Genomic DNA, 24,572 nt, shown 5'->3' with positions numbered 1-24,572 from the left:
CTCAGTATTACCACGTATCTATGGTGTAGTGGTTATCGCGCCCGCTTCACACACGGAAAGTCACAGGTTCGAGCCCAGGTAGATACATGTTTTAACCATCGTGATTGGGCATAATAATTAGTTAGGTCTCTTGGAAAACTTAGACTTACCACGTGTCTGTGGTGTAGTGGTTATAATAAATATTTAACAATTATTTCACTTCACTTGGTTTAATAATGTGACATAGGTAGCGTACTTTTTCCCTACTTTTAAAACCATTAAACTAAGTAATATTAGAAGTTCAACAGATTGTCAAAAAAAGATGTTAAAAGCCACTGTAAATGGTGCTTAAATGCCTAATATTTCTTTAATACTTCCAAATAATATTAGTAAATGGCGTGAATTGATCATAGAAATGGGGTTAAAGTACACCCTAAATGATGTCTTTTTTGGCACTGGAAAAAACAGCATATATGGTGTTTGAATGCACCATTATATTTTAGAGTGCAAATGTATGACGGTAAAGCAAACATAATTATTCAAAATTTAATTACATTAAGACTCAAGTAACAGATATTATATAAAAACGTCTTGGTTTGGACCAAGGCCGAAAAAACAAACGATATGTGTGAGGTTTATCAATTGACTGAAGTTTCAGATATTGAAATTTTTTTCTAGTTATTTTTATCCACTCAATCCTTAATCAATATTTAATTCAATCAACTGATTTTACTGTTAATCGATCTAGTCCCTCTAAATTAATTTAAAAAATTACATATCTACGCTTTTTCAAGAACAATTTATTTCATGATAAAATGTTTTCGGAAAATGTAATTGTTCTTGAAAAAGCGTAGATATGTAATTTTTAAATTAATTTAGAGGGACTAGATCGATTAACAGAAAATCAGTTGATTGAATTAAATATTGATTAAGGATTGAGTGAATAAAAATAACTAGAAAAAAAATCAATATCTGAAACTTCAGTCAATTGATAAACCTCACACATATCGTTTGTTTTTTCGGCCTTGGTCCAAACCAAGACGTTTTTATATAATACGTGACAGTTTTGAAATTTTTATAATAACTAACCACTAGTATTATTTCCCCTGCTAGTTACAAAAGCAAATAGTCATAAACGACCATTACGCAGACCATTTGGACACTAGTTTTTTTTTCTTATATTAGATCGATTCAAAAGAAGGGGCAAGGCTTAACGAATGTTTTCAACTTGAACTATTCAAAGAACAGTTACCCGCTACTTCACCCTGCAATTTTCTTAACACGGTTGGATTAAGTTGAATGTAAACAATCGTGTAAGTCACTCCCATTCCAACAAACGATAAAAACATGCTTCTTGTAATCGGGAACAATCCGGCAATTTTCACTCCAAAACCGTCTCCTTGCAATTGCGACTTGATAAACATATAGTCATGCATTCTACCCTTTGCGAAAAAGTCCTTCGACATTGTCAACAGTTTTTCGGAAACTTCATTCATGGCTTCCGGTATTTTAGCGGCGAAGATGGTAATTGAACTTATGATCAATAAGTCCTGAGAGAGGTTAGGAATCAAAGCCACGTTTCCTTCATCACTTGGGTGTAAAATTAAAGCAATTAGACTGTTGAACGTAGAGTACAACGACCCGAAGAACATTAAAGCCAGAACTCCCTTGACTTGGTCATTTTGCCGGCGAATGAGATTAACAACAAAAAGAAAATGTTCGTTGAATAATTCCATTTGAAGAGGGTTAGAGGTATCCTCCAAGATATCACTCAAATACTGGGAGAGTCGGGCCGTGTGTAGAAAGATCAAACTAAGTGTTACGACCAAAAAAAGTCTTAAGGCCAGAAAACTCAGAAGTTGAGAAGCAATAAAGATCACAGTGCAAATGGATTCCGTAAATGGCGAAACGTTTTCATTCAACCCTAAACTTAAAAACTTAGCGAAGCTAAAGTTCGGATCGTAGCCGCTTTTAATTGCGGGCTCGAACGCCACATGAAGGCCAACGACTACTAAATTAAACACTACAGCCACGATGACGTACCATTTAATTATCTTGTTTATTCTAGTAACTCCATGGGGTGAGACAGTATTGAGCCGTACAAAACTATCTCGGAAAATGTCCTGAATTGATTGGCGATTGTACACAAAAGTATACGTCGAAACCAAGTATTCAATAATGGTGATTATTACAGCACTAATCACGTAAATTGCTTCGGAATTGTTAAAGACATTACCAATGAAGGTCACAAACAAGTACTTCAAGATGAACACCGATGACCAGAAAGAAATGTTCAGAAACAATGGTGTGTTTGAACCAAAAACGGGTAGACGCGACGATATGTAACCTTCATCCATAATTAAATTTTGAATTTCATTTGTAGACGATTTGCGAATTGATGCACCCATTATATTAAGACCACAATAAATTTGTTTTCAGAGCTAAAGAGTAGTTTATATTACCGACAAAGCTAAAGGCTGGTATCTCGTCTGTGGTTTACTTCAAACAAATGCCACTAGATGCTGTGATAGTCGATTGGTGAAGGGTCCGCTAAGCTTAGCAAAGGCTAGTTTTAGCTCCACAATCGTTAAAAAAACTCTGACTGGTTCCAGTCTGGGGCAATTTACTTGTCCAGAATTTCAGAGTAACTACAAATTATACCATGGACTTTGAATTTCTAAAGAGGGCCGGCAATACAGCATAGAAGTAACTATATACACGACTCGGGCACAGAGTTTAGGTTAACAACGTCCCCAATTTCCCAACCCTTATGGGGTTGAAGGATCCATGATTATAGACAACTCAAGTTTTTGTTTCGCATATTGGATAAGGTAGTACGAACCTACAGAAAAAAGTATGGTCAGATGACAGAAAGTACATTTATGTATTGATAAAATATATTGAAACAATTATAAACACGCCTTTTCTGTGCTATATCAAAATAATAATATACAATACGTGAATAAAAGCGAAATACCACCTGTTATACGTGACACGGTGACAGTTTTGAAATTTCTATAATAACTAACCACTAGCATTATTTCACCTGCTAATAACAAAAGCAAATAGAAAAAATCGAAAGTTAGGCACTGAGGTGGATGAAAATCTGGAGAACATTTGAACACAAGTTTTTTTCGTGTATTAGAGAAATTCAAAAGAAAGACCAAAGCTTAAAGAATGTTTCTAACTTTAAATATTCAAAGAACAGTTACCCGCCACTTCACCCTGCAATTTTCTTAACACTGTTGGATTAAGTTGAATGTAAACAATGGTGTAAGTCACTCCCATTCCAACAAACGACAAAAACATCCTTCTTGTAATCTGGAACAACCCGGCAATTTTCACTCCAAAATCCTCTCCTTGCAATTGCGACTTGATAAACAAATAATCTAGCATTCTACCCTTCGCCAAAAAATCCTTCGATAATGTCAACAGTTTCTCGGACACTTCATTCATGGCTTCTGGTATTTTAGAGGCGAAAATTGTCACTGAACATATGATCAATAAGTCCTGAGACATGTTAGGAATCCAAGCCACTTTTCCTTCATAATTTGCGTGTAAAATTAAAGAAATTAGATTATTGAACGTGGAGTACAACGACCCGAAGAACCATAAAGCCAGAAGTCCCTTCACTTGGTCATTTTGCCGGTGAATGAGGTTAACCACGAAAAGAAAATGTTCGTTGAATAATTCCATTTGCCGAGGGTTAGTGGTGTCTTGCAAGATGACCTTCAAATACTGGGAAAGTCGGGCCGTGTGTAGAAAGATCAAACTAAGTGTTACGACCAAAAATAGTCTTAATGCCAGAAAACTTAGGACTTCACAAACGACTAAGATCACAGCGCAAGTGGATTCCGTAAAGGCCGAAACGTTCTTACTTAACCCTAAACTTAGAAACTTAGCGAAGCTAAAGTTTGGATCCTTACCACTTCTAATTGCGGGTTCGAACGCCATATGAAGTGCAAAAACGACTACATTGAAACCCACAGCCACTATGACGAACCATTTAATGATCTGGTTTATCCCACTAACACATTGCGGTGAAACACTACGGAGCCGTGAAAAACCATCTCGCAATATTTCCCGAATTGATTGGCGATTGTACACAAACGTGTACGTCAAAATTAAGAGTCCAGCGATGGTGAACGTTTTAGCACTCATCACGTAAAGTTCTTTGGGATAGTAAAAGATACTGACTATGAAGGCCACAAAGAAGTACTTCATGATGAACACCGATAACCAGAAAGTAATGTTGAGAAGTAACGGTGTCTTTGAACCAAATACGGGTAGACGCGAGGATACATAATCTTCATCCATAGTTAAACGTTTAATTTCATTTGCTGAAAATTGGCGAATTGATGCGCCCATTTTAATAAATTATTTGTTTTCAGAGCTAGAGGGTAGTTGACACTACCGTCAAAGCAAGTTTAGACTATGGTTCAATTTAAATGCCACCAGTCTAGGAGAGGAGGGTCTGATAGACTTATCAAAGGCTAGTTTTAGCTCCACCCTCGTTAACGAATTTTGATTGTATTGTGTATGTCGGTTGAATAATAGAACATATGTATTCAAGTTATACCAATATTATAAATTATTTTATTAGCTAAAATCCATTAAAGCATTACAATAGAACTAACTAGTTCCGCGTCATTTTCCAGAGTGATCTCTAACGGTTCTTTCTAGAGATCCCTAACACGCCCCTATCGGTCAACTCGTGAACTAAGTCTTATCAGTAGTAGGTGTAATCTGTAGGCGTAATTACGTTGTTACAACAATACTTTCTCCTTTTTTTTTTTTTTTTTTTTTTTTTTTTTAGGGAGCTCCTAGCAAAATTTATTTATTACAGTAACGAGCTGGTTTCCTTTTTGTGCGTCGTGGGCGGTTTTGTATTCTGACTGTTGGCGCTACTGGTTGCTTTGCCGGGGGTGTCTCTTCTGTACTGGGTGAATTTGAATTCCTATCGTGCGAGGAATGATTTTCTGAATTGGGTATGATGTCCAGTCGAGTCTGGTTGGTCCCGAGTGGTTCCTTTGCTGGGGTTTGAATTCCTTGTTCTGGAACTACCGCAGGTTCACCAACGTCTTTGTCAGGTTCTGGAGCTTCTAGTACTGGATGTTCATCTCCCTGAAGATCAATATCTGTTTGTGGCTTTGGTAGCTTTGTAAACTGCGGCTTCTGACTTTGGTTGGATACTTCCGGTGTATTCGGTGTTACTTTGATGTCCGAGCTTCTTCGGCGTATTTGATTTTGGTGCCTTCTAATTATTCCAAAGTCTGTTCCTATTTCAAACATGGTTGTTCCAAGTTTACGTTTTATTCTTCCTCTGAGCCACTTCTCTCCTTTACCAAAGTTCCGGGCATATACGGGGTCTGAGTTCTCAAAACATTTTCCCTGGGATGTTCCTTCCTTTTCCGGATCTGAGCCTTGAGAGTTTTCGTGTGGAAACTGTTTCTTCGGGTTACACAGATCTAGCCTAGATCTTATTTGTCGACCCAACATTAGTTCGGCTGGTGATTTTCCCGAAGAATTTGGTGTTCTCCTATTGTTTAAAAGAATTCTTGCCAATCTTGTTTCAAGGGTTCCTGTGTGGAAAGTTCGTAACCCTGCGTTTAGCGTATCGATGGCTTCTAATGTACCGGCACTAACTTTCTTCAAAGCTTCTTTTACTGTGCGAACAGTTCGTTCTGCTTGGCCGTTGCTGGCTGGGTGGTATGGTGCTGTTCTCAAATGATTTATTCCATTTTGGGATGTAAAATCTCTAAATGCCTCGCTTGTAAAACAAGTTCCATTGTCTGTGACGAGAGTTGGGATAATGCCGTATCGAGCCATATGTTGGCGTAAGCTTCGTGTTACTGCTTCCGTAGACGTGTTGGATGTTACTTCGACTTCGATCCATTTGCTATACGCATCCACTATTATGAGGAGGTATTTATTTTCTATGGGCCCTGCGAAGTCTGCGTGTACTCTTTGCCAGGGACCTGTCGGTTTCTTCCATTCCTGATAATGAGCTTTTGGCATTGGCGCTGAATTTTGGCACGTGGAGCAGCAATTTACCATTTCTTCTATATCAGAGTTTAGCGATGGCCACCATATCTTGGCCCTTGCCAAATTCTTCATTGCTACTATGCCTTGATGCGAGCTGTGTAATTCTGTTAACATCTCTGCTTGACAAGCTTTCGGAATTATTATTCGGTTTCCACGGAGTAGTATGTTTTCGTAGTTTGACAATTCCAGTCTTGCTCGATGGTAAGGTTCTAGGTTTGTCGGAATCTTCCTGCTCGGCCATCCTTCCCTCATGTATTTTGCTACCAGCTTTAGGTCGGGATCTTGTTGTGTTGCAAGTTCGAGTTCCTTAACCGATAAGGGACCCTTATCCATATCTCTGAGTAATAGGACATACTCCATTGGTACTGGCGTAATATTTTGTTCCATCGGTAGAGGTAATCGACTCAGAGCGTCGGCATTTCCGTTTAGCGAACCTTTCCGAAATTTTATGTCATAGCTATATGACGATAGCAAAAGAGCCCAACGCTGTATTCGAGCTGCTGCCATTTGTGGAATTTGCGTCTTCGCTCCAAATAGCGTCACTAGCGGTTGGTGGTCTGTGTGAAGCATGAACTTCTTCCCATACAAATAGTCACGAAATTTCATTACTCCAAAAATTATTCCCAAAGCTTCCTTCTCTATTTGTGAGTAGTTGCGTTCTGCCGTCGTTAGACTTCTAGAAGCGAATGCGATTGGTTGATCTTCCCCCTTGTCGTTCAGGTGAGAGATCACGGCTCCTAACCCTACCGGCGAGGCGTCTGTTGCGAGGTGAACTTCTCGTGAAACGTCGTAGTGTACCAGCAGATTAGAGGTTAAGATAGATGTTTTGGCATCTTCGAAAGCTTTCCTGTGTCTTTCCGTCCAATTCCATTTTTCTTCCTTATGTAACAACTCGTAGAGTGGTGCTAATTTTGTAGCGTTGTTTGATAAAAATTTGGAGTAATAATTCAATAGTCCCAAGAAAGCGCGAAGTTGTTCAACGTTTTCAGGTGGGGGTGCTCCTTTGATTGTTGTTAATTTGCTTTCTTGTGGATGCAATCCGTCTTTGTCTAGGAGGTGTCCTAAGAATTCGACTTCTGTTTCTAGGAATTTGCATTTCTCTTTCTTTAGCTTCAGTCCATTTTCCCGTAATGTTGTCAGAACGGCATCGAGGCATTTTAGATGTTCTTCGGCCGTTTTGCCGCCAAGCAATATGTCGTCCAAAAATGGCGATACATTACGGTGATGCTGTAAGATTCTTTCCATGTGTCGCTGGAAAATTGCAGATGAGGATGATATTCCTTGAGGTAATCGGGTATATCTGAATAGACCCTTTGTCGTGTTTATCACCGTGAATTCTCTAGAGGGTTCGTCGAGCTCAAGTTGATTATATGCTTCCTTTAAATCTAATCTGGAGAAGTATTGACATCCCGCTAGCTTGGAGAAGATTTCTTCGGCTCGAGGCAGTGGATAAACTTCTGTGTCCAAGTTTGGGTTTACTGTCGTTTTAAAGTCCCCACAGATTCTTATGGAGTTCCTTTTTGCTGTTATGCGTTGGCCTTCATCGTGGTTTCTCTGTGTCTGAACCTTCTGGACTGGTACGATTGGTGACGCATACTCTGAAAAGGCTACTGGCTCCAGAATTCCAACTTTGACCATTCTTTGAATTTCCTCTTCTACATCCTCTTTCATTGCATACGGTATCGACCGTGCTTTGCAATATTTCGGTATGGCATCAGGCTTCAAATGTAGATGAGCTTGCACGTCCTTTAACTTCCCGAGTTCCGGCGTGAAAAGGTCTGCGTTCTTGTCCAAAATGGTCTGTAACTGGCCATTCTTGGTTTCATCTCTAGATTGTTTCGAGGTCTGGTTTACTCTTGCGGAATGGTAGATCGATGGGAGAATGTTCAATGACGAGTATAACCACTTCCTTCCACATAGGTTTGGTCCGGGTCCATGTACTATTAAAACTGGCAGATCAGCCGTTTTTCCGTTGAATTTTACTGTAACCTTGGTTTCGCCTGTAATTTTTAGGCTATGTCCGGTGTAGGCTTGCAGTGGTGCTCGATTAAAAGGCTGAACCTTGTTCTTGTACCTCATTTTGTCGAACCAACTTTCCGTAATCATGGCGTGTCCAGAACCGTTATCTAGGTCGAAAGGGATGGGTGTTCCATTGACTTCTAGTTCTACTATCTCTGCTGGCGGTACCTCGTAATCTTCTTGAGTGAGTGTGGAACTTTCTTTAACGTTATAGACCGGGTATGAGTATTCCGGGTTGGAATCTTGAATGTGATGGCTAGTACGAGGTTTCTGGAATCGACCTCTCTGCATGGGCTTGTTAGAATTTGCCGCTGTTTTAGCTGCTCCCAGACAGGCTACTGCTAGATGTCCCTTTCTCTGGCAGTTATGACATATTTCCTGAATGTATGGGCAATCACTTGATTTGTGTCCTCCTTTAGTGCATCTAATGCATTGGGAAGAGTTTGGTACGAATCTTCCAGGTTGAGATCTACCCTTTTGATTGGGATTTCGTTGGGTGTCCTGGTTATTCTGCTTCGTTTTATCTCGGTGCCGATTGCTTCCTACGGCATTGATGGTTGTCCCATTATCTCCGTTGGTGTTTAAAACGTGAGTGTTTTTCGAAGCGGTTTCCATCCCTTGAATGGCGTTAATTATTTCGTCCAATGTAGCATCTTCATCCTTGCCAAGCTCCTCGAAAACCTTGCTTTGCATTGACGGATTGTTTATTCCCAGAACCAGTTGTTCTAGAAGGCGTTCGTTCAAATTTGTTCCCATTTTGCAGTATCGGGAAAGCCGTTTGAGTTCGGCCATGTAATCAGCCAATGATTCTCCGGACTTCCGTAGACGTTTCGTGAAGTGAAATCGTTCAACATACTTGCATGTTTTCGGGTTAAAATGAGTGTCCATCGTAGACGCTAACGTGGCATAAGCTACTGTAGCTATATCTGCTGGGAATACTAGATCCGTTAATAGCGAGAGTTCGCGAGCGCCAAGCAAAGTGAATAAATGATTTGCTTTCATAGCCTCTGGAACGTTGTTGACTGCGAAGAATGAGTTTAATCGTAGAGAGTACTGTTTCCATGTTTCGTAAGTACTGTCGTAAGTTGAAAGTCTCGCTCCTTGCGTTCTAGGCATTGGATCGTTTTCCATCTTGATAATTATCTTTCAAAATCTTCCTTCCAAATCGAAATTGATGTTTGATAATGTTGATGTAGACCAAGGCTTAAGTGGAATGTTGATGTAGACCAAGGCTTAAGTTCCACTTCCTACTTCCTTTCCGGCTTCAGTTAATTTTGGCTTACGTGTTAAACCTTTACTTCTTTAATCTTGTATTAAAGTTTTTTTTCTAAGCTTTCGTAAGACGTAAATCTTGACTCCACTAATTTAATTTCCTTCGTCAGGCGTCCTTAAATATAGTTGTAACTTGTAACTCACGAGCGTGGTGTTGAAAAGTTCTATCTTCTTTTTGTTCCCTCGTGGACGTCGTCTGCCGGGGCTTCTGCTTTTTACTGGATAGCTTGCGAGTTGAGTTATGGAATAGTCCAGGTATCCGTTGTCATCCAATCTCGCCTCCGTCGCCACTTATTGTGTATGTCGGTTGAATAATAGAACATATGTATTCAAGTTATACCAATATTATAAATTATTTTATTAGCTAAAATCCATTAAAGCATTACAATAGAACTAACTAGTTCCGCGTCATTTTCCAGAGTGATCTCTAACGGTTCTTTCTAGAGATCCCTAACACGCCCCTATCGGTCAACTCGTGAACTAAGTCTTATCAGTAGTAGGTGTAATCTGTAGGCGTAATTACGTTGTTACAACAGATTGGTTCCTGCCTTTGGCAACGGTAAAATTGGTGTGTAGCATGCTAGGGGCGCCACAGGTGCCAAAATTTGATTGAAACAGTAATTACTTGACGTGATACGGTTTTCCATTCCCATTGCGCAATCACTTGTTGGGGCAATTTACTTGTCCAGAATCGAATTATACCATGGACTTCGTAATTCTAAAGAGGGCCGGCAAAGAAGTAATTCTACACGACTCGGACACGGAGCTTAGGTGAACAAAGTCCCCAGTTTCCCAAAACCCTATAGAGTTTAAAGGATCCATGATTATAGGGTTTCGAATTTTAATGGTAGTTTTTCGTTTCGAATATTGGATGAAGTTCGAACCTACAGAAACCAAAATATGATCAAATGACAGAAAGTACATTTATGCATTAATAAAATATTTTGAAACAATTATACATACGGCTTTTCTGTGCTATAGAACATAATAACATATAATGCGGCGGGAAATACCACCTGTTATACGTGACAAGAAACACTAACGTTGTCTAACTGCAATTAAGGTTTGATTTCATAATAATTGGAAACTATAGTTCGCCCTGCAATTTTCTTAACACAGTTGGATTAAGTTGAATATAAACAATCGTATAAGTCGCTCCTATACCCAAAAATGACAAAAACAATCTTCTGGTAACAAGAAACAACCCAGCAACTTTGACCCCAAAACCATCTCCTTGCAATTGCAACTTGATAAAAATGTAATCACGCATTCTACCCTTTCCCAAAAAATCGTTTGACAATGTCAAAAGTTTCTCAGACACTTCATTCATGGCTTCCGGTATTTTAGCGGCGCAAATTGTTACTAAACACGTTATCATGAAGTTCTGCATCTCATTGGGAATCCAACCGGTTCGTAGACCAACCTTGGCGCCATTCTCGAGAAGGTGAAAAATTAATCCAGTGAAGGTTGAATACAAGGCCTCGCAGAACCACAAAAGTAACTGTCGCTTCATGAGTAAATTCAGCCTCCGTATGAAGTTGACAACGAACAGAAAATGATCGTTAAATTGTTCCACGGTTAAAGAATTCTCCAAAATATCTTCTAAATACCGCGCAAGTTCAGATGTAATTAAAAATAAGGAGCATGATGTCACCACCAAAAATAATCGCACCGCGAGGAACGACAGTATTTCCAAAGACAATAAGATAATTGCAGACGATCTTTCCACCGATGAGGTTACGTTAAAATGGTGATTGAATGTCAGAATGCTCACAAAGCTCAAATTAGGATTGTGTCCATTGACCACAGCGTATTCGATAGACAAATGAACACAGAGTAAGGCGATATTGTACATCACAGCCACTAAAACACACCATTTAACAACGGTATTTATGCGACGAACTCTTCGTGGTGAGACGCTATTAAGCCTTGTCAGACCATCGCGAAAGAGGTTTCGAATTTGAGTTCGATGGTACACGAAAGTGTACGTTGAAATCAAATACCCTGATATTGGGACGACTTTAGTATAACTAACGTCCCATCTTTCGGGTTGTGTATATATAGTGGTGATCCAGGTCATAAGCATGTACTTCAAGACGAACATCGACGACCAGAAATAAATGTTGACAAGTAATGGTGTGTTTGAACCAAAAACGGGTAGACGTGAAGATATGTAATTGACGGAGTTAATTGTTGAGTTTTGAAGTCTTGGTCTTTTGCGTAACGATGTACCCATGATGGTTTCAGACGTTTTAGTTCCGTACCAAAAACAAAATTTAGTTTGTTTCTTACTGTCATGTAAGGAAAATTTGTCAGAGACAGTATTTTCTGAACGTTCCACTTGATTGTAATATGTATTTCCAATAAACACAACCAAGTTTACAAAAGGAATAAAACATATTTATATGGCAGTCATATGCAATCATAAGCTTATGTTAAAGAAACTGTAAGAAGGTACCGGCGGATGGATAAATATTTTTGAAACAAGTCAAAGGTAGCGCGTGACGCCAAAAGTGTGACTTTAAACACCTAGGTAGTCTTGTCCATACTATCAATGAACTCACGAGACGAATCATTTTCATAGCGATTTCATGGCAAATTCGCAACTCATATTTATAAAATAGTCCAAGTGACTACAAGCCTTTTTCTGAAATTGAAAAATATTTGTACCAAGTAACAACACATGAATACATTAATAGTGAGTCACTAAGACCCTAGTTCGAAAGCCTGATCATACTTATGGAAGATAAGCTTATGAAATTATGTTGACGTGAATTAACACACACCCAAAACTATTTAAACCACACCCTTTCTGAAACGTTTCGGGCAAAGAAAACGCGAAAGGTTCATCAATTATTATTTCACACTAACAATTTCCAATTTTTATCTTTTGTAAATAGGCTGTTTTGTTCACATTACAGGAACAATGGATTTATCTAGAAATAGGCGTGTTAAAAATAATATATGATTATATAAGGCTTAGAATAGGTTTCCTTAGAAAACGTAACTCAAGGACAACGAAACTAAGCACAGCAAATGGAACCAACATTTACTTTGTTTTTGTTTACAGCTTATTCTTGTTGTTCTAATGTTATTTTCAAGACAATTTTGCAAGAACTTGGAATATCGTCGTAAAGTTAATTCCAAGGAACCTTTAGGTGTGTATTAATCGATCATATTTTTGGTTTCTGTACTTTGCTTTCGTGACTCAAGAGTCGAGTCAATAAAGAATGTAAAGTTAATTGCAATAGTCTTGGAAAGTCCATTATTTACCTATATATGTTTAACCAGAAGGGGATAATAGAAGAAGGATGACACTCTGTATCCTCATAATACTTTAGTTATGTAACACGATTCTTAACAGGCTGACCCTTTTCGTTTGCTCTCCCGTTCATCAAACTTCAGACGGGTAACTATCGCACCGCGCTAGGGTGAATTCTATAACTGTTCGGTATTTGCTAAATCCTCGGTAATCAATTAACCAACAATCCTTGATTGTCTTGACGTGGGACAAAAACACACAAGCGCATGCATGCGCCTTGGCAAATAGTTAAGCAGCGCTAATAGATATAGTTATGATGAGGGGAACTATTTACATGGCGTATGTGATTCGGTTTAGTACGTAGCCTTGCTCAAAATGTTGGGAACGATGTTGGGAAGAATCATGTTACAATTACCCCGCTTTGTGGTAGGTAAACTTCTCTCGAAGAGAGGTATTATATACTTCTGGTTTAACTTACTTCTCTCATCGATTCTGAAGCACACACGAACCATGAACACAGTGCATTAACGGTCCACCGGTTTAGTAGACGTCCATTTGACCATTGATTTCAGTTATGTTAATAAACAACAAAGACGCACTAGTCCGAGCTAAATTTAAATATCCTAAGACTTTTTCGTGATAATGTTGGACAAAACAGTAAGACGGTACGTGGCACGTACAAACCATGTGCAAAATACATTAACGGTCAAGGGGTTTTGAAGGCGTCTATTTTATTATTGAGGTCAGTACTGTTAATAAACAATATAGAAGCAATAGCTAAAACTGAATAACCTTCGATGCAAGGTTGGACAAAATACGGTGATTTTGGTGGTAACACAGTTTGTTCATTGGTTTTCAAAGTAAATACTGTGCTGAACAGATAAGACGAACAATTTTTTGTTTTTGAGTAAAACATCATTGTACTACTGGTGAAACCAGGTCCGTCATTATTTATACACACTTTTAAGGTATGTACAGTGCGTTAGGTAAGGGCGTATCAAGAACTATATTTTGAAGTTGCAATGCTACTATTTCCGTTTCTAGTGATTAGGCAATGTCACGTCTGCTTAAACGTAGAAGGCGTGGAACTACTTGGCGGATATATATACAAATGCCAATGCACTGATAATGCATGTACTGTATAGCTTTATTTGATGGAAGATAAGCTTGATGTGGGTCGCTCTCCTACTTAATACATTATGCAACCAGCATTTAAACGCAGTGTTATACTCGGTTCATTTCATAGGTCTGACATTTATCATACCAATTATTTTTCCGTCGACAGTACAACAGCACTCAAAATATGTATTCTTCTAATCTGTTCCACATTGAATAGCGAAAAATAAATGAGTTAAATTTAAGTGTGTAAAGATATTGGCAATATCGAACTGAAGGGTTCCCATTATTTTTTCACTTCTGAAAAAACAAATACAATCAGTCATAATGTTTCCTTTGTTGTCAGATCTTTTAAGCCAATGAACCTCTATGTAGGATCGAATCTTTATAAAATTTCGTGGTAGCATAATGTATTCTGACTGACGGTTAGGTGTCACGAATTTCGCTCCAAAAAGGGCAGTAGAACTGTAGAGGAAGTATGGGAAATCAATTTTGAGTCGAAAATGTAACTTCTATCTCCATTTTACCACAAGTTATGATTGGAAGTAATACAATGAAAGGCAATGCTAATTTTAATTAAGTGTTCATCCCTAACACCCTCACCATAACTTATTTAGGGTGTCCTATGTGTCAAAATGTCATGGAAGCTTATTGACTCCAAATGACCAATTGAAGGTATTGCACTTAAATCCTATCACCCTTTTTACAACACACTGTATTTCAGGCAATGTTAGCATATGTTTGAAATCCCACAGAGTGCATTTTATAACGTCAATTTATATTAACCATGGGAAATAGGTTAGGAAACACCGAAAATGATTCCGTGTGCGGTAGCTATAATATTACATAAAGCTAATAGGAATTATTGTGTATTAGCCATTTTGACTCAACGTATGTAGGTGGATATTGTGGGAAGAGCTAGCTAGGCTTATCATAATGTTTGACGAATTTTACCCATAGCGAATTAATCTATCTGGCTGCCTGTTCTACCTTTCACGCGCCTGAACTCGCGTTGCTTCCATCCAATGAAATCACAGTTAGAAAGACTCCATCAGAATTATTAACAGGCGTGATGGATAGTACGTTCTCAAGCCCGGCCCACAAAACCCGCATAGAAATTGACATGCGAGATACGGATGCACAATAATTCCTATTAGTTGTATGCATTCTTGCATTGAATTATAAATGTGTTGGGAGCGCATTATATATATATATATATCCTTCATTTTGATAATGTTTGGTGTGCAATGTTGGGTACGTTGAAAATTATACTAGTGGCATAATTTTCCACAGTCATTAGTGAGTAGTTCGTACTACCAACTTAATAATTGATTTACCATTGCTAATTAAGGAGAGTTATCGCAGTGTTGAAGTGCAAAAATGTTCGATACATTATTAACAAGGAGCTGATCACTACGCTCAATCGGGGAAAGTGTAACTTTAACGATAGCATTGTGATTACATGCTACAAAAAGGCACTGTTTTTCTCTGAATCTTCTTAGCTTAATTTCTTAAATGGATGTACATTGTGATTGCTAGTGGTTAGCTCCTTGAAAATTAACTAGTCCCAAACTACGAGTAACTTTTGCAGAAAAACAAAAGCGAACCAACTTTTCTAACTTCTCTCGATTAGTTAAGCTCAGGTTTGTTATTTTCGAAATGGTCGCGTGCACATTGCTTGGAAGTCAATATTTACTCTGCATTTACGATAAGTGCACCTAGTAAACGTACCTATTAGCTGCATTATTTTAAATAGGTACGTGTTTCGACTCACGGAATAAAAGACGTAGCCCGGCGTTAGGGAAATCAACATGCACTGACAGTAAACACAGAAGACGTTTCTGACTCGAAATTATAATTCCACATTCCCTTGGAATCGGTGGAAGACAAAATGTGAAGAAAATTTCCATGTCCTTAAACTACATCGATCATTCTAGATTCGGTTTAGGAAAAATTTCGATGTGTTCGAAAAATCTCAAACTGTTAATGTCACTATGCATTGCCATATTTGCAATTTCGTTGCCTTGGAGTTACGCAATGCAATTGGATATTATGTAAGTACAACATAATTTAAAGAAAGTTAACCAGTAAAAATCACAAGTGAACATATTTTCCATACATTAATCTCAATTATTTTCTTTCTCCATTTAAGTCTTTCCCCGGATTACGCAATTCAGGAAAAGGATGTAAAAGACTGCTACCATTTGACTAACCCGACATTATCCGGTAAAATAAGGTTACCAAAATTTCATAGATTAAAAACAAAAGAATACTTCGATCGTTAACAGTTCCCAGACTTTGTCTGTAGACGCCATGTAAAATGAGAAGCAAACGACCTTCCTCTTAACCTCTACACGAATCAACCAATCACAGAAGGTTTTTGAAGGTCAAACGTTTATAGAAAGTAGTACTCTAAAGTGTCGATCCAAACGTTAATTCTTGGTACTTGAGCTAGTATCTGCCACTTCAGGAGCCTAGTCACGTGAATATAATCACACGCAGAGGGGGGGTCGACACTTTTCTCATATTACACGGTGCCAACAAGTTTCAACGAAGCATACTTTTTGTTTTTATTCATGACCTTTTGTATATACATTCTTTTGGAAGAGGAATCTTTTAACTATTGAATGTTCAGGTCGGAAACAAGATGTTAAAGTATCAGTCAACATCATGGACATTGATCAAATTAGTGAAGATAATATGGTATTACCAATTATGATTGGGTCACCATATATAATTTGCTCACAAGTTCTGAATCATATGCAGGAATTTCGCTTGCACTGTTACATAGCGGAGGTTTGGGAAAACAAGAATTTGAATATAACAGCCACGAACAAAATTAGACCAACAGTTCTACCGCCTCTTTTGAGCGATTGCATGTGGAAGCCAGACGTAATATTCCCAAACACTAAGGAAATCATAACGTTTCAGGACTCGGTGCCTAATGTGGGCTACAAATACTTGCTAGATGGGTCTCTTTACAGAGTGGAAAGGTATTGCTTGTTTGTTTCACGTTGCGTAATGTTATTAAACAAATATGAATTATGGAACACTATTCAATGTTAGTCCACTTACAGATACATGATGAGAGTCTCATGCCCAATGATGTTCAATCTTTATCCCTTCGATACGCAACACTGCGTTTTCAAAATTGCTTTGGGTAAGAACTAATCTAAACAATACGTTTGGAAACGTACCTAATGGTTATGACTGCAATTCCGCAGTTGTAAATCCGGACGAATTAGTGAAACTTCAATGGTACAATCATTCGAGCGAGAAAATCGGAGTATTTTATCAGTATAAAATTGAACCATTGCAATTTAGTATAGAAGATCCTAAACCACACGTGATAACTGAATCGTGGATAACAGGTTTTTAACTTGTCAATTATTCTCCATGCCGCTTGCAAGGCCTAGCACGAAACGTTTTGTCAATTAAAAAATAATAAGCGTTCAGCCTTTGATTGTTCAAGAAGGGCTACAGATGAACCAATTACAATCGAGTCCGACTAATCCTCCCCCATTTTTGGGGTCCCACCCAATCTGAGCCGTTCCACAGTTAGGGCGCATGCCTATTTCCATCATCCTTGTTTTAACTCTCATTTGCAGGAAACTACACCGAATTATGGGCCAATATCACTTTTCACCGCCGTATGACAGGGAACATAATCAACTTTTACATTCCTAGCACATTAGTCGTCCTATTATCCTGGTTATCATTTTACATCGACGTACAAGCAGCACCTGCCAGGGTTACCCTAGGTATGCGTGATAAATAGCCAGCCACACTTCTATCTGAAGTCTAACACCGTTTCTTCTTGTACGCAGGTGTAACGGCGTTACTGACGATAACAACACAAATGGTTCAAGCTAGAAATATTCTACCACCAGTTCAATACATCACTGCTATAGATATCTGGCTTTTCGTTTGTCTTAGCGTCGTTTTCGCTTCGTTTATAGAATACAGCATAGCCTATTCTTACCAAGCCACTTTGAAAAAATCTACTACTATTTTTACCAATGATTGCTCAAATGAAAAGAAAAATAGTGCTTGGCTTCGAACGAAAACTGAACAACAACAATCACCAAATTTCGTATCAAGTTACAACAAATTGGACAAACACTCGCGATGGATTTTTCCAACGTTTATGGCACTATTCGTTATCTGCTATTGGTCTTACTATATGCGAATAACCGAGATTCCAATACATGGTTAATGAAAAAAGTCGTTCGTTTGTTTACCAACCTTTACCGTAATGGCGTTTTCACACCACCGACCATGCGTAATAATGGCGTTCGCGCAACATCACGCCAAATTAAAAACTTCCAAGGGTAGTAATGCCTTTGCATTCAATACATTGATTTCAATTGAGATCTGTTTGGACTGTAGATTAATTGCGATTGATGGTGAATCAACAGACAGCAAGACTGATACGACTGATGTTGTAGCACCATTTTTCCCCCTCTTGTTCAGTGATATTGAAGAAAGTGTTTCAGCGCTGGGTTAACAGTTTCAGGACCCAAGACAAGGCACATACATGTTATTTAACTCCATAAGTTTAATTTGGGCATAACCCTGAAGATATTCCGGGCTACAGGCAATTGCTCTGTTTACCTCTAGAGGTTAATATGACCTTACAGTGCTGCATGGACAGCCCTTAACATGTTTTAGTATATAGATAGCTATCCCAGAAGCCTTAGTGTGACGTCACCCATGCTATTTGCTGCACATAGAACCAAAGCGGTCCCGAACATGGCCGCCCACTGCCAAAGTTAAGCCCATGACCTTTTACCTAGGCAGAGACGTCGAATTTGAGACAGAGACCTGCACGGGCCGAGTTTTTCAGGCCCGACCCAAGCCCGGCCCGGTTTTAGCATTTTAAATAAGCCCGAAACCCGGCCCGAGTCCGAGTACATAGTTGGTTTTTCGGCCCGGCCCGGCCCGTTACATGCATTAACCAAGCCAGGCCCGGCCCGACCCGACACATTGCATGAATTGAACAGGCCCGACACAGCCCGGCCCGTTACACGTAGTGCAGTTGTAATTTTTATATTTTTTACATAAAATCAATGATTTGAATTCATAGTTGCTTTAGCGTCGATTATTTTTCATTTCTTTTGATAATTGTTCGTTACATTTGTCCTTAGAAGCTTATACTCATTTAAATTATCTTTCATTTGAACTTTGGATTAAATGATAATAGAGTTTGGCCCGGATCGAATTTTGAAAAATGAACAAAAGCCCGGCCCGTTAATTTCCAAAATTTTAAAAGCCCGACCCGACCCGGCCCGTTAATTTCCAAAATTTTAGAAGCCCGGCCCGATACAATTTTCAAAAGTGGAAAGCCCGGCTCCGACTAAAAGACGGCGCGATAAGATAAACACGACACAAACATATCAAATTTCATAATTTTCTTTATTGAGACACTTGAGTATCAAATTTCATTATTTTCATTAGTGGGACAGTTCATTATCAATTTTCAGTGTTACCTTCATATAGCTTAAATATCAAGCCTATTATATTAAAGTAACAACAAATTACACAATATAAAATAATTTAGCCTTTCGAAGATCGAACAATTTGTAATATATTTACACCAATGTCACGTTGGCGGTTTAGCGGATAAAATTAAGCTTTGCATTTCTGGAACACAAACTACTTTATTGTCAATTCGACCTAAAACCAGCATTTGTCCATCACAATCTCCCGTTTTGATTGACACAACGTCCTGGCGAAAACCTTGAGTCGTACCCAACTTTACACTGAAATTCATAGATCCCAAACTCAATTTGGTTTTCCCTGATTTGTAAACTCTTAATTTTCCAACTAAACCTTCCGGTAAATCGGAAAGGGTACAACTAGGTATATGAGGCGGACCTGCCTCTTCCTGAAAAACACCAAAAGTTATATCTATAACTTTTACAAAGTTGACAAAAGGGTAAGAAACCTCTTTAGACGATGACGTAGATGGTTTATTAGTATCGGGTTTTTTATTATTTTGCCTTATATCATCATCAGGGGTGCTTGCAGCACCCGGCAAACAATCGGGTAACTGCACAAAATATAGATGGCCTTTGTCTAACAAGCACCATTAATTAGTTAAGGCGAAAAAACGTCTTATAATGGTTAACTTATACCATAGCCCACTTGATCACGCACGCTGGCTGCACGCGCTCTAGAAGCCCGTCCAAACGATTTTTTTACATGTTAACTCGCGAATACGGCGCGTCACATAGGTTCAGTCTAAACTTTCAAACCCGTCTGGTTTTAATTTAACATGGGCGTCTATGGGAGGGAACCAGTTTTTTCAACGTTTTTGACAATATTAGTGCACACACTGGTTCAAATCTCTTGAATTTTTAATGAGACGTGTATTGAAAGGTTTGATATTATCCTGTAAAATTTAAAGTCTTCAGCTATAATAGTTTTTTTTATAAAAAATAAAAATCATCACATAGTAGAGAAATTGATGATTTTTATTTTTTATAAAAAAAACTATTATAGCTGGAGACTTTAAATTTTACAGGATAATATCAAACCTTTCAATACACGTCTCATTAAAAATTCAAGAGATTTGAACCAGTAGATGCACTAATATTGTCAAAAACGTTGAAAAAACTGGTCCCCTCCCACAGACGCCCATGTTAAAACCAGACGGGTTTGAATCTTAGACCGAACCTATTATATGTTATTCTCATTTTTAGGGTCGATTGAGCGGGCTTCTATAGCGCGTGCAGCCAGCGTGATCAAGTGGGCTATGCTTATACCAACCAGGAATGTTATCAACTTGAAAAATTTCAGATGTAGTTGCTTCCCGTGATTTTTCATAATGTAATATTATATTTTGTTTCTTTTCCTTGACTTCAGTCTTGGGTATATCAACATCCATTGGCTCTTCTCCATCACTCAAAATCTCTTTTTTTACTAAAAATATACATATTTTTTATAATTTTGTATGCGTTACAGCAAACAATGTCAAACTCCATTAACGCCATCTAGCGGAGTTTTTGAGTTTAATATGTTCTTTCAATCTGCAGTCAATATAATTACTGTAAAAAATTGTTTTAAGCCCTTAAAGCGCAATTAGCTTCTGTTCTAGTCAAACCCCACTAGCGCCATCTAGCGGATTTTTAACTTCTATTTTTTTTTATCTGCAGACAGTATTGTCACTGTTTTCCAATTTTATTGCAATTTGCAAGTTCTACTTAAAATTCCTCGATTTTTCTTCGACTCCATTAACGCCATCTAGCGGTTATTTTTTTTAATATATATATTTTTTTATCTTAATCTGCAATCAGTATAAAACGTTGCAGGACCTTGCAGTCCAATTCCTATACTCAGTAACTTTACACTCCTAATCAAAGTTCCGCAATTTTTTCATGACTATTACCGCCATCTAACGGTTTGTTTTAAATATATAATTTTTTATATCAATCTGCAATCAGTATAAAACGTTGCAGGACCTTGCAGTACCTTTACACTCCTAATCAAAGTTCCACCATCTTTTCATAACTATTACCGCCATCTAGCGGTTTGTTTTGAAATATATATTTTCCTCAATCTGCAATCAGTATAAAACGTTGCAGGACCTTGCAGTCCAACTCCTACTCAGTACCTTTACACTCCTAATCAAAGTTCCACCATTTTTTCATGACTATTACCGCCATCTAACGGATTTTTAACATTTTTGTGTTCAATCACTATAAAATGTTACAGGAACCTATCAGGCCAATTCCTGCTCAAACTTCAGGCAATAAAACCTGTTTTACTTTGTCTATTACAATTAGCGAGTCCCTTTAATCTACTAATTAAAATTCCACACCAATAAAAATGAAGCGTACTATTAATTTTTTCATCCTTAATTAACGATTCCTTTTTAACTTCAAGACCCAAAAGCGGTAGTTGCACTGGAAGAACTTTCTTTGAATGTTTATCATCAACATCATCTATAAACTGTAAAAATTTAAATTAATTATTATTAAATATTTAGAGGGTATCGATAGAAGACAACTATTAATTAATTTACATCATCTTTTAATAACTGATTCAAAAGTCTTTCATCCTCCTCTTTCTCTTCTTTGGTTTTCAAACCAACTGGTTTGTACTTAGGAACGGCAATTGACGTGTCGCGATCACCACCCCCACCACTGTTTCTCTCGAAAGAGGCTAAACATTTATCAAATCAAAATCGTTTATATTTGATTATAAAGCAAAAGATTTGATTGCTCATTGCCAGTCCTAGATGACTTTATCAACCTTAGTATGAAACTGAAATTGCAGACGACAAGAACATAGATATCACTAAATTGTGAAACAAAATGGCCGCCATTGTGCCAAGGCTTAGCCGCCATTGTAAAATTAGTGCCAAGGCTTAGCCGCCATTGTAAAATTAGTGCCAAGGCTTAGCCGCCATTGTAAAATTAGTGCCAAGGCTTAGCCGCCATTGTAAAATTAGTGCCAAGGCTTAGCCGCCATTGTAAAATTAGTGCCAAGGCTAAGCCGCCATTGTAAAATTAGTCCCAAGGCTAAGCCGCCATTGTAAAATTAGTCCCAAGGCTTAGCCGCCATTGTAAAATTAGTGCCAAGGCTTAGCCGCCATTGTAAAATTAGTGCCAAGGCTTAGCCGCCATTGTAAAATTAGTGCCAAGGCTTAGCCGCCATTGTAAAATTAGTGCCAAGGCTTAGCCGCCATTGTAAAATTAGTGCCAAGGCTTAACGTAAGGGTTCTAAATTTGGTAATACAATAGACGATATTTAAAATTGAATCGCGCGCGCTCAGAGCAGCTCCAGTGCAGACACAGCGCAGAGCAGCCGCTAGGGTGCAGTCAAGGTATTGTGGTCCCCAGCAAAACGTACGAGAAGAGTGTTAAATTTAAAAATTAAATCTAAACTTATGATAGGGTTTAAGAAATAAATTGTAAATGCCTACTGTTTGTTGCGTTCCCTTGTGTACCCAGCGAGGGTATAAAAAGGTTTTGGCAGATGGATCAGCAACAAAAGTAAATAAATAAACCCAACCGAGGCTTAGACCGTCGCGATAACACGGCCACGTTAAACTGATAAAATTTGAAATCATTATGTTAAAAATTGAATACCTGTAGCGAAAACCCATGATTTAATATGCAATAGTACCGCAAAAAAAGAAATCGAACCCCTAAACTAATTTGTATAATTTATAATTAATCTCAAAGTTTAATATACTGCCATAGACTTTACATTAGCTCCATTTTTTTTTGACTGCACCCCTCCCCGACAGAGTACGCTATGTTCTCAGTGCAGCTCGCGCGCCAATTTTAAATATTGTCTATAATGGCCATCTTTATTGCTCCAGGTCGCGTAAAACCTGATAATTGTGTCATAGAGATCAGGCTTAACACAATAAGATAGTCATAGAAGGACCAGCACGAACAGCTTTTAATTTAATCTCATACATTTTTTAGAAGCCCCGAGAGGTCCCTCGGAAAAAGTTCCCTGTAATTGAATCACATCAGCTCCTCTCCCACGTCCCCGACCTCGTCCCCTCCCCCTGCCTCTCTCAGTCGAGTTACGTTTGTGATCTCCTTTACCATCGGCAGACGATGCTTCAACTTTTGCTGTACTATTCAATAACCAAAAACCAAGATACTAAAATCAATTCTGATTAAATCAAACACGATCAAAAGATCACCACTAACATCTTTTGGCGTTCTTTTTTAACTGGTATATTTGGCGTGAATGTTCGTTTTGGTTGACCACCGAGAGTCAAATCTCTGGGTGATCGTAAAGATGGCAGTCTATGGTTAAATATTATATAAAATTATATTTAATATTTAATATTTATTTTTAAATAATTTATAAAGCTAATTATATTAATAAAATTATTATAAATACCTCGCACCCCTTGTAATCCCCCTCCCGAGGAGTCCACGTGGTAAATTGAGGTAATCATTAGGTGAATTATTTCCCACATGATTTGCGCCAGGACTTTGAGAGTTCATCTTTTATTTTATAATTACGTTTAATTTAACTTGCTTCAACTTAAGGATTACTTTAATTAAAACATTTGTATCAAGAATTCTTCCCCATTTTAAATTAAAATTAGTGGTTAAATATTTCGGAACACTCGCATAGATCGCCGACAAGTAAAGAAGTAATTACAGAAACTGCCATGCCAATGATGCCATATCGGTACTCGGTAGATAACGCTTGCTGGTTCGCGCATTCTCGAAATCGTAGACCATAGCCCACTCGATCCGCGCTCTTACACACACAAGACACAACCAGGGCTGGAAATAAGCACAGGACACTGGACATTGTCCAATAAAATTTTCCGAAGTTTTGATAGTTTGACTATGAAGATGCGACACTATTTTTGCACACTCCAGTGGACAATGTCCTATAATTTTTCCAGTCAAAGGGGGCGTCACTGGACACTTGTCCTATAAGAAATTTCCCTTATTTCCGGCCCTGGACACAACTAGTAATTATTTGGACTATGAAGCTTTGGGGAACAGATTAAAATAAACAACCTCGTCAAAATGAAATCTAACATGGAGTAATTTAACTGTAGAGAAAAATTAATTCCTCTTAAGTGCCTTGAATTGCAGCTAGAACTCATATGATATTGCTCCAAGGTGAGAGTTTGCTAGCAGTCGATGGCAAACCCGGCACCATGATTCATACATTTACGGCTTATTACTAGCTCCGTTTCTTCCGAAAATGCGTCTGCTATAACGTCAGCACCGAGCCGAATTCGATAAATTATGGACTCACCAATAAACGGGACTAAAAAATAGAGGGCAAATTTTAAAACACTGAACTTTCAAGCCACGTAAGCACTATAATACACATTGATTCTCGCTTAAATCTTATCATAGTCTTTCAGCGACTTGGTTAGCCC

At 38.3% G+C, this 24,572-nt stretch overlaps 2 protein-coding genes across 2 annotated transcripts; one reads left to right on the top strand and one right to left on the bottom strand.

The window, feature by feature from the left end:
- The first annotated feature begins 15,707 nt into the window (after positions 1-15,707).
- On the top strand, positions 15,708-18,042 carry LOC149618442 (glutamate-gated chloride channel alpha-like). The gene is made up of 7 exons (XM_089854982.1): positions 15,708-15,919; positions 16,329-16,396; positions 16,460-16,686; positions 16,771-16,853; positions 16,918-17,064; positions 17,302-17,454; positions 17,521-18,042. The coding sequence occupies exons 2-7, from the start codon at positions 16,364-16,366 to the stop codon at positions 17,907-17,909; spliced, it is 1,032 nt and encodes a 343-aa protein (XP_089711108.1). The 5' UTR covers positions 15,708-15,919; positions 16,329-16,363; the 3' UTR covers positions 17,910-18,042.
- A 1,047-nt stretch (positions 18,043-19,089) lies between these two features.
- Positions 19,090-23,926, bottom strand: Polr3D (RNA polymerase III subunit C53). The gene is made up of 8 exons (XM_089854976.1): positions 23,564-23,926; positions 23,368-23,466; positions 23,125-23,291; positions 21,720-21,859; positions 21,535-21,646; positions 20,465-20,617; positions 19,641-19,771; positions 19,090-19,580 (listed from the first exon to the last, which is right to left on the bottom strand). The coding sequence occupies exons 1-8, from the start codon at positions 23,668-23,670 to the stop codon at positions 19,296-19,298; spliced, it is 1,194 nt and encodes a 397-aa protein (XP_089711102.1). The 5' UTR covers positions 23,671-23,926; the 3' UTR covers positions 19,090-19,295.
- Positions 23,927-24,572: the final 646 nt, after the last annotated feature.

This window comes from Phalangium opilio, unplaced genomic scaffold (genome assembly GCF_054372755.1).
Source record: "Phalangium opilio isolate 3A_F unplaced genomic scaffold, DU_Popi_V2 ptg000209l_1, whole genome shotgun sequence".
Taxonomy (NCBI): Eukaryota; Metazoa; Arthropoda; class Arachnida; order Opiliones; family Phalangiidae; genus Phalangium; species Phalangium opilio.
Note: the sequence above shows the minus strand (reverse complement) of the source record. Positions and strands in the feature narration are given on the sequence as shown.

Bases quoted from the DNA above. Each gene is read 5' to 3' on its own strand.
- LOC149618442 (XM_089854982.1), top strand. From the start codon at position 16,364: ATGGACATTGATCAAATTAGTGAAGATAATATG. The intron at 16,687-16,770 runs GTATTGCTTGTT...GTCCACTTACAG, and splicing joins TCTCTTTACAGAGTGGAAAG to ATACATGATGAGAGTCTCAT. The intron at 17,455-17,520 runs GTATGCGTGATA...TCTTGTACGCAG, and splicing joins ACCTGCCAGGGTTACCCTAG to GTGTAACGGCGTTACTGACG.
- Polr3D (XM_089854976.1), bottom strand. From the start codon at position 23,670: ATGAACTCTCAAAGTCCTGGCGCAAATCATGTGGGAAATAATTCACCT. The intron at 23,292-23,367 runs GTTAGTGGTGAT...GTTATTGAATAG, and splicing joins AAAAAAGAACGCCAAAAGAT to TACAGCAAAAGTTGAAGCAT. The intron at 19,772-20,464 runs GTTGGTATAAGC...GGTGCTTGTTAG, and splicing joins TCAAGTTGATAACATTCCTG to ACAAAGGCCATCTATATTTT.